Genomic DNA, 16,593 nt, shown 5'->3' on the forward strand with positions numbered 1-16,593 from the left:
CTGCCTCTATCTCTTTGACTAATTCCTCTCTGAGAAACTTTATTCATCTTCCTTTTTCTAAACTGGTTGGGCTACTTCGTGGTGTATTCCCATTTTTTTTTCTCTGTTTTTCATCACCTTGGAAAAGAAACATTTCAAATGTCAAAACACACCTAGTGTTGGCTTTACTTTGCATGAGGCATGATGCTTTTATGGTCAACCTTTTTTTTTTGTTTTTGTAATTAGGAATATCTTAATATACTTAGCTTTGCAAAAAATGGGAAAGTGCTGGAATCCCCTCTCCTCAACAGAATTACTGGGAGGGGGCAGGCTTCAAAAACCTAGCAGGTTTTATAATAGTTCTTGTTCTGAATTATGAATGGGCCTAGAGAATAGGTGAAGAGCTACATTCAGTGTCAAAGTAATCCCTGTTAATTCCTCGTCCCTGTGAATGTTGTCAGAATTACGGATTGTGTTCAGCGATCTGTGCCGTGGTAGCATGGAACAGGAGCATGGAATTTGGTTTCAGTATATGGCCATGAGGAAAAACTGTTGGGAATGACATGGGTAGGGTTACTGGTGAGGGCAGACTGGAAAGACCAGAGGTCTCGTTGCAACATTCAGGTCAAAGGGTGGAGAGCTTCGTAGTCCCACCCCTGAGCTATGGATCCCTGGGTACTGTAGCTTATGTCCTTAGTAAGGCAGAGTGCGGTGAGTACGTAAGCCTTGTCCTCCGCTTTTTGCAGTAGCTTTCTGTAGAGTATTGAGTTGGTGTTGAGTGCTGTGGAAAACATTGTCCTACGTGTCTTGGAGCTGGGCACCCAAAAGAAATTGTGCTGATGTTTAAAAAGTACAATGCAACCTGACGGCAGATGTGTAGCAAGGGGAATTTCAGCTTGAGTAGTTTGTCTGGCAAGGCTGAAAGCAACTTGAAGGAAGGGCTGCCTGACGCTGCCCTTTGCAAGCAGGGCTATGAGCAAAGCCTGTAGTAATGCACTCATAATTTTTGTCCTTAAGTAGAGTAGCTGCTTTCATTTGCTGTTCTTTGGCCCTTAGAGTCCGTTTGGCAGCTGCCTGGTTGTCAGTGCATTGTAACATACTTCCATGCCTCAGATCCTTTGGAGTTTGCTTTTTAGTTAACTGCAGCAGTTGATAGTTTCTCTTTTGTTCTGAGCTTCATTGGTTGCTAAATTATGTTTCCAGCTGCTTAAGAAAATCTGATTAGGCTGAAAATTCATTAGTCGACTATGATTTTGTGTCTGTCTTTAATGTGAATACCAGTGTGTTTTGCATCAGGATGTTCTTTCATATTTTTGGGATGTGAATTTTGTAGTCTTCTTTCAAATTCCCTGGGGCATATCTGTCCACGTTTTCATTACCAGTGTAGCAGAGATCTTGGCTTGCTCATTAACTTCTGTTCTAAGAGTAAAAACGATTTACATGTCTTTACATGGAACCTTTAAAGGGACGTCCCTGATCTGAAACCTAATAATTTTCAAAAGTTGCTCCAAGTATATACTTATTCAAGTCTTCAGCTATATTTTATGGGTTTTTTTAATCCCAGTCCTGATTTCAGTGAAAATATTTTTACCTTAATACTATGTGAGAGAAACATAAGAGTAACTAAATAATTGACTATATCAGGAAAATGGTGAAGCTAAGTGTACACAAAAGGCTGCCAAACAAAAATGCTGTGAGGAAAAGTATTTATTTGTTCACTTTCTCAGCTTTTTAAGGGATGGCTGCTAGAATAGCAAGGTAAAACATAAAATCAGGTAGCGACTTATAAATAGTTAGATTTCTTAATAACATCTAGGTGGAAATTTCTTTGCCTCATGTTCAATCTGCTAGAATTGGATATTAATGGATCTTTTGGTAGGCAGAGCTGAAAGAAATAAGTTAAAACGTGGGTTATTCCCTTTGTGTGCTTGTTTGGCAGCATATAGTGTATCCCACAGTCCTTTATGTCTGGTTACGTGCGCTTGCCTTGCCTCTCCTTGATATAGTCACCTACAGGTGCTGAAGAGATACTTATCAACATTGAAGAGTCAGAAAAGTAATCTTTTTTTTTTTTCTAAAAAAAAAAAAAAAAAGTCTTGCATAACTCAAATTATTTTAAATGAATCTCTTTAACAAAAAGAGTAATTATTCAAGCTCCAGTTTCTTGTGAGATAGCCTGCCTGCGGAGGAGATGGCCTCAGGGCTGGCAGCAAAGCTGCTGAATCATCCCTAACGAGTGTTCAGGAGAAGTCTTGTGAGGGATAATTGAGTGGACTCTGGCCACCGTTTGTGTTACAGATGTGAAGATAAGTTAAGCATCTAACTAGGGATTGTACATGGTTAGCTTGGGTTTTTTTTCTGCTTCCTTTTCCACCAAAAAAATTGTTTCCCATAGGTTTGTGTTGGAGGCAGAGGTACATTTCAGGGCATGGAGGAGATCTCGCTCCCTCTGCCAGACCTGTGTGCTTCTTCATGTAATACTCACTCTCTGTGGTGTGTCTCACCAGGGGATTTCTTTAAAAATCACCTGGTACTGATCTCCCTTCAGCTTCCACCCTTGTTTCTATGAGATTGTTGACATCTAACGGTGGGTAGTTCATGGAGGACATCTTGAGTGTTCCCAGGTTCCAAGAGTCTGTGTCTGTACCTCAACACTGATAAGAAGACCTTAATGCTATAGTATTATCTGATGGCAGTGATAGGAAAAGACCTGTATTCTCTGAGGAGCTGAGAATCATATTTTTGAGTTCTTCCCAGAGGCAGGTGGAGGCAGAAGCTATTTTTAATTTTGTGTAACCGTTTCATTGGCACACTTTGAAGTTCTCAAAATGCTTATCAACCACTTTTTGAGGCTGTGGCATGTTTCTGCACGTTGTGGAGTGGCAGGGGTAATTTAGACTTCTAAAACTTTTGCTGTGCTTCCCAGTGAGAGGGGAACTGAACTCTGAAACAGCAGGATTAGAATAAGGAAGCAGGCAGGGAGTATGGGTTGGGCTTAGAGGTGCTTGTGCAACTTGTGGGTTGCTGACATTCACTGCAGATGTGCAAACTAATGCTCATAGACAATAACTGGAACTGTTGGCTCTCAAGGAGTGGCAAAGCAAACTCCACTTCCTGTCGGCGGTGCAGGAAATATTCTCATCACACCGGTAGAGACTTGCACGCTGAAAGGCACTAGAAACTGCCTTGTCCCATATGGAGTAATACGGCGCGTGGATTACGCTGGTTAGTCGTCTGTCCGCTGCTTTCAATCCTGAAGCCTAGAGGAGGTGTGGAATGTGTCAAGGGAATGGAATACTTCGGATAGGAATTTATTAAACAGATTTCTGCAGATGTGGAAATGACAATTGAAAAGATAAAGGGCAGAGATCTGCAGCAAGCCAGGCCCGCTTCATGACCCTGTCAGCCATGCACTGATGACATCTTGCTGCCAAGAAGCAGGAGACATGGAGCATACATCTTGGAAAGTCAAGGGCAGCGGGAGCGTGAAGAGTCATTCACAGGCTGCAGTTGACAAGAAACCCACTGCCCTCCCTTTCTGTGATGGGACAGAGTGTATGACTAGGTCTCAGGGCAGCCTGGAGGCATTGGTCAGTGTAATACGTCCCAGTTTGCTTATTCCCCACGTCTGGGAATTTGGATAACCCTGCAGTTTCTAATCCAGCATAGCTCTGCTGCCCATCGCCTGGAAAAGCCCCATCACTTTCATTGGTCATGGGCCACAGGCTGGCCTCTCTTCTGTGCGCGAGCTGTGGGGCAGAGAGCAAGAGAATGCCGAAAATTAGTAAAACTAAGATATATTTACAACGTTGGATTTTAATCTTTCTGTAATTATGAATTTGTGAAGCTTGCTTTTGCTTTACTGACACTGACTGAATTTAATTTCTGAAGGGGAGTGTGGTTGTACAGGGAGGACCATATATTGTTACTCAATAGGAGCCTCTACGCCAGCGTCAGGGAAACATCTTTGCATGCTTCGTGCACAGATGGGTCCTGTGTGAGTTTTCTGTCTTTTTCTGAGATGCAGACAGGGCTGTGTGCTGCTGGAGGCAGGCTGACAGACTGGCTCAGCTTTGGTCTGTTCCGATCAATTTCTTTTCTGAACCAAAAAGAAAGCCTGATCCTCCCAAAGCACCAAATAATTGTGAGTGGTGTTTTCTGATCAGCCTTACTTTTAACTTGCTGTCAAGCCATGGATAAATCAGTCAGATAACTGTGTAACTTGTAGGGCTGCATCTGATGCATGCTTTGTGTTTTATTCTTCCCATCCACTTTGCACTTACTACATAGATAGAGCTTTTCTAATTTTCTCTGTCCTGGTTTCAGATCAGCTTTGTTAGTTTTGCACTGACACGTATAAACCAGGAAAAACAAATGTACATTGCTAATCTAAAATGCTTTCTAAATTAGGACTTATCTTTATAGATGGAGCCTGTGTGCTTTGTTCAGCTAAGTTCAAGGAACTTACATTCTCCAGAGACTTCTATCTCTCAGTGGTGTAAACTGTTAAAGTGTTGAGCTCTAACCCAGCAGCAGATGGGTCTGTAACGTTGTCATGCCTTTCTGGGTGCTCTTTCCTTTAAGCAACCCTTGCAAGGTGTTGCAGAAGGGAGATACCAGAACGCTAATGTTCGGTCCCAGCTTCACTGCTTGCTCCTGCTGCATAACAGTGTGTGTGTCACAGATAACAGCCTTGCAGGACAGCTGCTCCAATTTCAAGACTGACAGATGAGCTAGCGGGGGAGCAGAAACTCCCTCTCAATAAAATCAGGAGAATGCCTGGCGGAGCCAGTAAAGAGAAGGTGTCCCAGGCGCAGCAGCCTTAGCGTGTGCTATGACTCCTGTTTCTTTGTGTGTATTCTGCTTTGTGGAACAGGAGAGAGATTCTTCCCAGGTGGTTGGGCAAACTTGGAAAGATAGTAGTGTTTGTTTTTTTTTTTCCTGAAGGCTGAACTTAAAATCAATTTTCTTTCTCTCTTATCCCCCCACCCTGAGCAGTCAGTGAATCCCTACATTGTGAAGCTCTCCATCGTAGATGATGAGGCCACACTCAATGTAAGTATTTTACTTGATTCCTCTGTGCTGCTGGTGATGCTCTTTCATGTTTTCATGTGTGGTGTTGGCATAATGAATGCAGTCATGGTGTCTGGTATAAAGAAGGTCTAGGAAGAGTGCTGCAGTAAAGAACACCAGTATAGTGGGTTTCTCCCCGAACTGCACTCTTGCAATAGGTTAGGCAGCTCATGATTTGGACGGTTTGATCACCAGTTAGATGGTGGAGGTAGTTAAAAAGCTAGGTAGCAAGGAATATGCTAAAGTTGATCTATTATGCATTTATGAACTATCTATGCGCTATTTGTTGTGACGTGCCAAAGAGGCACAAGATACCTTATGCCAAAGAAGATCTCATTTCCAGTGCTGTGTCATCTGAGTTTACCAGTCCAGAAGTCAATTCCTGTAGCTCAGTGGAAGCTTGTACCCGAGTCAAGACTCCTGCAGCATACTTTGGGTTGTAGCCACTGCCTGAGTTTTGCACCCAGGCCTGGGTGCAATAGAAAGTGGCAGCACACTATGAGCTATGTGAGGTCTGGATTTAGAAGCTGTTCTTTAGGCATGAAGTAAAAAGCAAGCTCCATGCTAACTAAAGGGCGAGAACGATTATTCTGAGTTAATTAAATTAGCTTGACAGAAAGGGTGATCAGTAGCTGTGGAATAGTGGAGGCTGTTTGCAAGAAGTGGAAAGGTTACTAGTGTTTATGGCTCTGTTTTGAACTTTTGGATATCTTTCCTCTGACACCAGCTTCCTTCTGAAGTTCTTGCTGGTTTATTGAGGCTTCTTGAGTGAGTAAGCTCTGGGGGTCCAAGGAGAGTAAATGTTCTCTGTTGAACTTAGTAATTAGATATTCAACTTTAAATTTTGGTGTCTTGGGGTTTTTTTTTATGATGTTTTTGTTGTATTATAGTATGTCTTAAAACAGCTTCAGGGGAAATTCTTTCTAGCATGCCAGGTTATCTTGGGTGGTGGGGGGGACACAGCACTGCTATGTGTGTTCAGTGTGTGGTTTCCTGCATTGAGATTTGTAATGTGAAGATTTTTTTAACGCTTTTTTTCAGGGAATGGGACTTGTAATTGCCCAGGCTTTATCAGAATATAACAGGTAAAACCTAATTGTCTCTTGTTTTTCAATGATGATAGTTGCTATACATTTCCACAAACTTTTTTCTTTGTGTGTTAAAGCACTTATTTATCACCAAACAGGCTTGATGCACCTGGAGAAGCAGGGAATAGTCTTTATGCTTTGAGCTGCTTCGTCTCAGTTGTTGCTGTCATTGCAAGTGTAAATGCATCTGTACCAGCTGTGCTGGTGTGCTTCAGGAGAGATCTTGCTGTAAGGGAAGATACCTATTGTATGTTTTTACTATCATGGATTTTACCTCTGTATGAACCTGGTGTAAAATCTTAGTCCCAAGTGAAAAGATAAATGATTTGCCGAGTACTTCTCTGTTAGAAAATTGATTTAACTGAAACACAATCTAAACCAAACAGATGTACCCCGGACTATCCATGTACCAGATCAGAGGTGATTCGGGGATGCGTGCTCTTGGAAATGGTGGAAAGCATTAAATGCTTCTGAAGAAAGCCAGAAAGCCAGCAGTAGGGGTGGCATGTTCCCAGCCTCTGCTTCATAAGCAACAGCACAAAATGTGTATGTCTTCTTAAGAAGAAAGTGCTTCAGAAAAATTGGAAACTTAAAGCAATTTCATTTGAGCGACCCAAGACTTTGTGGAGTAGGATTATCAAAGTATCCAGAAAAATGTTTTAATTCCTTTGAAGGTCTGTGTTATAGACAGGCAGATGACTTGCAAGATCAGCAAATCATGTAAATGTATTTAACAGAGTAAGTTACTAGAGCAAAGCAGAAAGAACCTCACCCACCCAACTCCCTCCATTCTGACAAAAGCTGTCTCAGACTATGGCCTGTTTTGCTTAGATCTTTCTTTTCCGCTTCCCAAAAAACTTAGAATTGTGTTCTTTCTAAGTTGCGTTGTGTGCAATCAGATTCCTGTATGAAAGACACACTAAATGGCCACATGATCTTTGCTAGTCCATTTGAATGACAAATTAAGTGACTTAGCTTAAATCTGAGGTACCCAACCGATTTGTTTGCTTTGCTTCCTGCAGTTCCAGTCCCTTCACTTACTCCAGGAATGTGGGATCAGGCAGGATCAGGTCATGAACCATAATGGTCCTCATGATTTCTGCTGGCCAAAGGGTTTAGTCTGTAGTGGATGATGATTGAAATGAAATTGTTCTGCTGTTACTGACTGTGTGTGTTCATGTCGTTCATTACTGTTTTGCCAGTGCAGGACGAAATTTCCTAAGTCACTTGGTCCCTTTTCCTTCAGTGTTAGCCCAGACTGGATGTATCCCCTATAGCAGCATGGGTATTGTTCAGTCTTTCTTCAACATCTTTCAGCAACCCCACTTCAGCTGCACACAGCTTACTCTTTTGGGGAGTTCTTGAAAAGGGCTTGTGAACACTGAAGCCTTCTCCATCTTGCATCCTTATCAGATAAGACCGTCTCATAGTGATTTAGATAAAATAACCCTTTCCATTTTTAACACTGAAACTTCATCCTTGTTCCTTTTTGTTCAGGCAATACAAAGATAAGGAAGAGGAGCACCAGAGTGGTTTCCTCTCAGCTCTAACCAATATGGTAAGCAAGGAAGCAGTGTTTTTTCTATTCTCAAAGTAAGTACCTTCATGGAAGTTCAGCAGGAGGGTGTTTGCAAAAACTTTAAGTTTGGGATGTGGATTCTGGAGGAGGAGATGCACTGATCCAATCCAAACCAAATACAACTGAAGTGGCTGTATTCTGAGGAGCGTGTTGTTGTCTGGCTGGGAAAGCTCTTTCAAAGCATGAGATCTTTATTCTGGCATTGATAATTGAACTGGTTTTCCTTCTTCCATTCATTCTAGTTGACTTTATTTTAAAAATCACAATTACTTGTTGGACACTTTTAAACAGCTACGTAGTTTTAAAAACAAGTTGCTGCTCTGCTTATATGTAACCTAAAACAGAAAAGCTGATTATTTTTGTGGCAAAGTCTAGTCTGTCACTAGCTTTGGAGATCTGTTTCTTTACTGTTTTGTTTCTCAAGCCTGGGTGCACTGTAGCTGTGAAGTAAGCTTGGATTCTGCAATGGGCAGCATCTGCATATTTGGAGGGGTAGTTGTGAATTTCTTCCTTGTAAAGAGTATCCACTGTTCCCCTTGTTCAGTTTGGCTCTGCTTTTGTCTGATATTTGATTGTAGTCTGAGATTTAACTGACAGGAAAATTTCCTGTTAAGTAACGATGGTTCAGTGTTGACATCTTATCTGTCAGGAGTGACATGGGTAAAACTGCTACCACTTTGGGGCAGGCAAATAGGAAAATACCTCTGTTGTCCTCTTACAGAATCGCAGACTAATCCATTCAAGATTTTTTCATCTTTTGTGATTTGACAGGTGAAACATTGGTCAGTGACAGTACTCCAAAATAAAATGCGTTTGGAGACAGTCATCCTATTTCCCATTTGTATATTACTAGTATTAGAAAGAAAGTTGCATGTGTGCCTTGGATGAGAACACCTCTCCCAGGGCACTTCTGATTTAGTTAAATCCATGTCTTTCTTGTTTTCTAATAGCTTTCACAAATTCCTCCTATGCAATACTCTTTCTTTCCATAGGTGGGCAGCATGTTCATAGCAGATGCTGATGAGAAGATCTCAGTCCAGTAAGTGCATAGATGTTAGTTACACAATGAATGGGAACTCACCGCACTGGTCAGCATGATCCGCTCTGTCACGGAGCTGTTCTAATGCAGCAAAGCCAATTAGAGGCGAGTTCTCTTGTAACTAGAATGGTACCACGCTCCTGCAAACACTGGATTTTCACTTAAGTGTGAAGGGTGCAGCAGGAGGACCCACAGCTGAACTGCTTGTAATGAAGTGTATAAAAAAAATAAAATAAAATAAACCAAACCCTGTGGTTTTTATGAGCCATTTTTAACATATAATAGACATGTTGGAGGTGGCAGATGGGAAGTGATGGTTCGTGCACTCTTGTCCCCAACAAAATGTTTTATAAATCAAGGGGGCGGGTGACAAATATGAGCGTTTGTGGTGTATGTAGGAACGTCTGCCTTTAAAAGAAAGGACTTAAAAGGGAAAATGCTGTTTGAGCAACAAGGGAGATCTTCAGTAGGAAGGGAACAAAGACTGTAGTCGAGCTCTAAAAATAGCTATTTTTATGGATTGCTAAGTACTACTAATAATCAGAACAACTGGATTGCAGAGGCAGAGTTTTATATAGATAAAAAAAATTTCTTCTTTCAGATGGGTCATGCTTCTGAAAAACTTTGCTGTTAGGATTCTTATCTGGTGTTAGCCCTTAACTAACTGTGCTTTTGTCTGTACCCTTTCCACAGAACAAACGAAGCGATCCTTCTGGCCCTCTATGAAGCTGTTCACTTAAACCGGAATTTCATCACAGTTCTGGCACAAGTGAGTTTCAGTGCAATGTTTGCCCATTTCTTTGTAGTGGATGTCTTTGAAATTAAAGAGTTGGAAATGGAATCGGTGAAAAGATAAGTGTAGCTGAGCATGAAAGATCAGAAGCAGGTCAGAGGTTAGGCTTATTATACTTTTAGGAAATGCTTCCTGCCTTGCCAGAAAGTGAGTAAACTTTTGAGGGCACAGTTCATGTTGGAATGAGCCATTTTTCCCACTGAATGGGAAGGGCTGTGTGGAATGCCTTCTGTCCCTTATTGATGCTGCCTTTAGGAGGAGGATGGAGTGAGTGGATTAGTAGGGATAAGATTGCTGCAGCTATCAGAGCAATTCATGCTCTTGTTAAGGTAGGGTTGAGGGAAAGAGGCTGATCTGGCTCCAAAGTTGGACAATTTGTCCTACCTGGGTATGCACAGACTGCATGTTGTTGTCTGTTTGGGTATCCTTCGTGTAGGGACTAATCAACATGTGACGACTGTTGTTTCAGATACTATTTTATGTTCAAACTGCTGTGGAGAGCCCAACCCTTTTTGCTTGGGAGGCTGTCTCTGGAGCATAGCACTACTCCTTGTGCTGTTTATGGTGAAGAAACAGCTATGGCAGCCTTCTGAGAAGCAGTGGGCTGTTCCATACCTCTGATCGCAAACCTCTGGCAGCTTTTCTAAACACTGTGTGAGTTTGCAAAAGTGGTTATTGCTGGGGACCAGATAACGAGTCTGATCAGTGATTGTGCTGTGGCTGGCTGGAAGGAGAGAGCCTGATGTGTGTAGGAAAACCTTCAGGTTTAGGCTTTTCATTTTGGTTTGTAAGTACTGCTGGTAATCTGTGAGGAAAAAATGGCGTCAACAAAACAGTTAACACGTTTCCCCAGTTATTTCAGGTCCTCAGAGTGCAGCCATACATCACAGGCTAGACGCTTGGTGTGACTGAGGAGACCTTTGGGGACTCCTGACAGTAGTGGTGATGGAAGAGGTCTGACAGATCTACTGCCTCAGATAAAGCTTCTGTTCCATGGGAGGTTAATTTGCTGGTGTTCCCTGCCTCTCCCTTCCCAGGTTATTGATTCCTACCACTTGTGAGAGATTTCTGCTCTTTCAGTTCTGTGTAATACCAATTCAGGCCTTTCTGTGGTCAAGATATTCCTGAGGGAAGAGAGGCCTTTGCCAGGGAAAAGAGTAGAGCAGGAAAAGAGTAGCTAGAGTAAATGCTCTTAAATTAAAAATAAAAGGATAAGGTAGTTGTTTGTGAAAGTGATAGCTGAAGCAACCACTGATCAGTGGGGTTTAATTGAAGCAGAGACCTGATGTTCTTGGGTGGATTGTCTGTAATTCTTCATTTAAGAGAGGGCAAGGTAGGTCATGCTGTCGTTCGGGGGGGGGAAAAAAAAAACAAAACCAACTCATAAAAGCTGATGAATGCTCTTGTCTAAGTTGGTGTCTATTGCTAAGGACTGCATGCTGTGTGGGCACAGAGGAAGAGCAGAGGATACACTTGTGTTGATGCCTGAAGTGTTAAGGGCTTGTTGGCAGTTAGTTTTTGCTGCTAGGTGGCACTATTATCTCTCAACTGATAGTGTTTGGGGAACAGAAAGGTAAACACCGTAGCAAAATCTGTGGAAGCAAACCTGTTTTATATAAGATTTTCAATGGAGAGTTGTATGTTTAAAGTTTCAGTCAGTACCTGTAATGATTTAAAATTGCCTTTGGATTGCAGTATGTGTGTCTGTGCTTCCCATAAAATACATGCATTCGTAGTTGCTCATAAAATGAGATATTCAAAGACAAGGTGAAGGATAGCCACTTGTAAGAAATCCTACGTCAAATCAGCAGTTCTGTATCCCTTTCTTTTATTTTGAAATTGTGATGATATATTAAGGTGGGTGATGCATTTATGTAAAACTTGCCCTATGAAACGGACACTTCGCTTGGCAGCCAGGCTTAAAATAGCATGGCAGATTGCCTACAGTCCCACCAGCGGGAAAAGATCCGGAAGCTTACAAAGAGTAAAGTCAAAGCAGTAATTAGGCAGGCAACTATTAGCAGAGATGAAATGGGGAGAGTAACCAACTGATGGAAGCTGAGAGGATCGATAATGATAGTGTTATTTATGTTACAGACTCTTTTTCTGCAGTGCCTGGGCTTTATAGTGAGACAGGAAAGAAATAAATTGCCATCATCTTTGAATATGAGCAGGTGGGGGGCAGGAGTGAGGAGAATTTGCCTTTAGAAAGAGAAATAAAAGGATCTTGGAGGAAGACTTCAAATGCACACCCTTGGCTTGTTTTGGCGGGAATCGGAAGCTATAAACAGTGTAGGCTTCTATGTACCTCCTCCCATTCTACGCTGGGGAAGGGCATGTTATCTCTCTGCTGGGGATAGCCACCACTTTCTGACGTATTTTTATGTTTTGTGGAGTAAAGAAATTGATGTACAGTTTAATCATTAGACATCCAAGGTCAAGAAGCATAGCCTGGCTTTTTGGAGGAGAGGTTGAAGTTTCTCGAGACTTCAATAGTCATGTCTATTCTGTGAGAGCGTGGAACAGTACAAGTAGTGATCTGTATGACTAGTGCCTGGGGAAGCTATTGACCTGTGTGTGTCTGGGCATTTGTGTTTTCTGTTAGAGCCATCCTGAAATGGGACTGATGACAACACCAACAAGCCCAATTCCAACGACACCTGTCACTCCACTTGGAACCACCCCGCCTTCTTCAGATGGTAAGAAACCTAATGATCTCCTGGGGAAAAATAATTTTAAACTGCAAAATAACTAGCAAAGCATTTTGTCAAGATGGCAACTAATGAGGTCTGTCTGGAGCAGATGTAACCTGGTGGTCTCTTCCTGGAGCAACTTGCCTTACTAAACTTGGGCAAGATTCTTAGCCTCAAATTTACTTCTGTTTTGCCTTGTATATTGCTCAATGAAATTATGCTGATATTCCTTCTGAAAACAGTCCCAGTATCTGCATGAAGGTACACCCAGCCCATTAGTTATTCTATGTAGGCTTTTACTTATGAATATTTCTAGCGTCAGGTTCTTTGCCTGGGATTATTTGTTATTGGAACAGATTTACAGAGAATCTCAGTGGATTCCTGCTTGTCATTAATGTACTTGTCCCCAGCTTTGAATTAATTGGGATTTGAATCCAGCCTGGGTGTGCAGGTATTCCTCCCTCTTGTTGCCTTTTTGCTGATAGGCTTTGTAAATGGCTGCTTGCCCTGAGATCTTTCTTCTATATGAGATGTTACATGTCCACATAAATACGCTTTGACATGATCTAAAATAAAACCCTTTTTGTTTAAGGTATGGATAGGTGTAGCCTAGTTTAAAAGAAGAAATTAAATGGCTGTTGTCACATACTTTAATGGCATCCTCTAGATCTGAAGCAGCTGTTTAATGAAGGAACAAAGTCAGTTTGAATAGAGCACAGTTTGGAAATATTTCTGGGGAAATGCAGCCTGGGTTACTCAGTTATATCAGCTATTCAGGTCATTTGATATCCTAGTTAAGGATGATCCTCCTTGTGGATGAATTCTGTCTGGTTACCATGGATATCAAAAGCTTCAGTTAAAAAGCCCCCTATGTCTTGAGTCTCCCTGTACATATAACATAAAATGTAGAGGGACGGGCATTTTGTGGGCTTCTGTTCAACGTGTTCGTTGGAAATGTAACCGCCCACACACCATGTTATACAACTGACAGAATTTATGCTTACCTACATCTAAAGCTTGCTTGCACTCTCTTTTTTTTAATTTACCAAAAAGCAAAAGCAAAACAAAAAACTGCATCATGCTTTCAGCAGAGGCAGTGATCTTGTGAAGCTTGAGGCTTCTTGCCGCTTGTAAGGTTACTAAGTTTAAGGAGAGGAGCTGATCTTAATGTGCAGTAATTACATCAGGAAGCATTCTTTATTTCTATTTGCTGTCACCTTGCTGATCTCTACTCTCAGTGATAATTTTTTTTTGAGGACCTCAGCTTCGTTTAGTTTGGTGCTTTAGTATTGCTGTTATTTTAAAGGTATGTCAGAATTTTCCTTATTTTCTAAATTCTTGCAACTCAGCTGTAAAATTTGCCTATGGCTGAAAGTTAGCAAGAGGTATTTTGGCTTTGGAATGAAAAGATTGCTTTATTCTTTTTCCCGCTTTTAAAAAAAAAAATGTGTAGTTGAGCTATTTTCAAATTACAGCAACATGTACAAATCCATCTATGGGTTTCAGGCGCTTTTTTTTATGCTGACTGGGATTAAAAATGGGTTCATATTCTGGTTTGAAATTTCTCTGGCTGTTAGCCTATAGTGTGAATTAAGACCTTTTAAAGTTTCAAACTGTGTGTTAAATAAATCAAGGTCTGTAGCATGAACGAGGATATGCAGTGATGTGTTCTTCAGAGTGATTTCTTCCTTTTTTTTTTTTTTTAAAAAAATGAGACTTTTGCTAGAAACTGTTGATCCATAATATGTAAATCAAGGGTGCCTGTCACCATAGTTATCTAAATGTCAGTTTGCTTACTGTTGTTAAATATTCATTCACTGCGTTCATTGTAACAGCTCCAGAAGGACCCACTGGGGATATAAATACATTTTTCAGACTTTTAGCTAAATCTTTGAGCTATTCATAATATTGGGGGTGAAAAAGCTTCCAGTCTCATTGCATAGGTTTTGCCAACAGGCTGGGCACGTTAGCAATGTGTCAGCAGCCCCAGAGCTTCAAGACTGAATGGACTAAAACAGCTCATGCTTGGGGATGTGCAGCCTTTAGAAGCTAAAAGCCCCATTATCATTTCTTTGATGTGATTCGAACAGTGAGATTACATTGATCTATTTGGCCTGTTGTTTCCAAGGGCTACAATTTTGTATTCAAGGTGATTGTATAATCCTGAGCTCCATGAGAACCTCTGCTGTCCTCCAGGCCTCTCAGTGCTCAGTTTAAAGAATCTTGCGTTTTACTCTTGGTTCATTTCCTTCATCCTCTGTGCCTGTGCTTGCCCTGGTTCCAGGGGTGAATAAGCCTTTCTTCCCTCATTACGGGGTTATGAGATGTAAGGCTTGAATTACGAAAGGTGTTGCTTGTTAAAGCAAACTGTTCTCTGAACCAAAATACAGTTGCGTACAGGATCAAATCACTTCCCCTCAGCTCCAAACCTAGCCATCTAAAAATCAGGTGCCAGTAATTCCTCACTTCTTGCAAGGTCCAATCTCATCATAAATACCTTTTTCTTTCCTCAAGAGTGAGAAAAGTCTTGAGCATTCCTGAGGATAGGTGGAAAAGAGACAATATAGTTCTTAAGATGTGCGTCCTGGTGGTCTGCAGGTCTGTTTCCAGTGCAAAGCCCTATCTTAGGCTATCTTGATAGCTTGAGAAGAGAGAGCCTTCTGTCAATCGTAATTCAAGCCACCTGTGACCTCCTGTGTGTGAAAACCTGTGAGTCTGAGCTCTCAGGCAGCCAGAACAGTAGTGTTACTGTCATGTCAGGACAGGCACGTAGAGCTGGAAAACATCCCCTTGATTCCTTGAATCTAGTGCCTTGCGCTTGCAGGCACATCATCATAGAATCCTTTAAATTTATCAAACTCTGTCTTAATTTGTTACATTTGTTTCCTAATAATTCCTGTTGGGAGGCAGTTTTGGCATCTTGTTCCTTGGTTAGAAATCTTCAACTTTCCAACCTTCATTTCTTGTCAGTTCATACCCATCTATCATGATGTTAACCTTACTTTGGAACACAGGTAGCTCTCTTTCATACATTGGGTTACTTGCCTCTGCGTTTTTGCTGTTCCTCTGATGAATCTATGAGGCTTTCTCTAAACTTGTCTGAGCTCATCCTCTTTGGATGTGGGGCCAGGATAATTGTGCAGTGTTTGAGACAAGGTCTCACCAGCACCTTGTGCAGGGCATTACTGTGTTCCTGTCTCTGCTGGAAGTGCATTTCTGGATGTTGTAGGACACACTCCTCAGTGCTTTCTGTGGGTAGCTTGTAATCTTGTGATCTGGTATTGTACCACGGTATCACAGCGTTTCATTTGCAGCTGAAGAGCTCAGCTTGCTGTGGAAATACATCCCTGAATTCCTGACCTTATGGCTTGCTTTGTCGAATTTCATCTTGGTTTTATTATCTGGTACTTGTTTTTTGTCCTGTTCTTTGTGCCCAGTCTGATATTCCTCTGCGTTTAGATATCCCAACTTTCTGCCACTAGTTATTTCATAAGCAAGCAACTGTTTCTTGTGCCCAGGTCACTTACAAAAAAGAAAACTATTTGCTAAACTGACAGCTAAGGAATTCAGGTAGTAACTTCTTCTGAGACTAATAATTTCTACATTTGCTAGATCTTTGATATACTTTGAATTTCTGTATTGGTTCCCACCTATCTGCTTCACTCTTAATTTTTCTTACAGAACTGTATTAAATGCTTTACTGAAGCATTTCAGTAGCATTTCATTTTACTGAAGCTAGACTAGCTCCATCAGCTTTGTTTTGTCTGAGCTAATTTATCGTAAACAATATCAGACTTATCTGGCAGGATCTGCAGGTAAATTCGTGCTGCATTTTTCCCACTTGTCTTTCCCCCCTTTCAATATTTCTCGTAAAGCCTTTCTGAATGGGAAGGCTGAGAATGGCCCTTGTGGGCAGTCGTCAGCAAAAATGTGGCTCAGTCACATGATAGAGGTTTGACAGCTCATAAACTCAGCGCTTCAGATGGTACGTGGGGAGTGAGCAGGAGGCATGTTGTGCAATTAGGTGAGTAATTGAGATAGCTTCTTGTAGAGTCTGAGGCAGATGACGTCCAGTGTTAAGGTGTCAGATGTACAGCTGGTGGTAAAAAGGAGTGTATCCTAGAGAAATGCCAATGAACTGCTGTTCTGCTGCAGGTATGGAAAGTACATTTCTGCTCCCCGCTGTGTTGTGATTTCTCTAGCAGAAGCTATGATTGCTTCTGATGCTTGGTTTTTGTAAAGCTGCTCTTTCTACCTCTCTTTTCTACCATTGTGATCATGCAATAATTGTTACGTTACTGTCTTGTGTGTTGCTTCTGCAAGAGAGACTGTTGGGAGGGAAGAATGGA

General features: G+C 41.5%; 1 protein-coding gene across 13 annotated transcripts in view; it reads left to right on the forward strand.

The window, feature by feature from the left end:
* The window catches only part of ARMH3 (armadillo like helical domain containing 3), a 129,715-nt gene that overhangs the window by 14,030 nt on the left and 99,092 nt on the right, over positions 1 to 16,593 (forward strand). For all 13 annotated transcript variants that reach the window (XR_008467145.1, XR_008467146.1, XR_008467147.1 and 10 more), the window contains 6 exons: positions 4,978 to 5,034; positions 6,094 to 6,137; positions 7,638 to 7,698; positions 8,712 to 8,758; positions 9,452 to 9,527; positions 12,157 to 12,250. Coding sequence is in view for 7 of the 13 variants with exons in the window: in XM_054207050.1 (XP_054063025.1) it covers positions 4,978 to 5,034; positions 6,094 to 6,137; positions 7,638 to 7,698; positions 8,712 to 8,758; positions 9,452 to 9,527; positions 12,157 to 12,250 (379 nt within the window). In the remaining 6 variants the exon portion in view is untranslated. The remainder of the gene's footprint in view (positions 1 to 4,977; positions 5,035 to 6,093; positions 6,138 to 7,637; positions 7,699 to 8,711; positions 8,759 to 9,451; positions 9,528 to 12,156; positions 12,251 to 16,593) is intronic.

This window comes from Rissa tridactyla, chromosome 6 (genome assembly GCF_028500815.1).
Source record: "Rissa tridactyla isolate bRisTri1 chromosome 6, bRisTri1.patW.cur.20221130, whole genome shotgun sequence".
NCBI classification, from domain to species: Eukaryota; Metazoa; Chordata; class Aves; order Charadriiformes; family Laridae; genus Rissa; species Rissa tridactyla.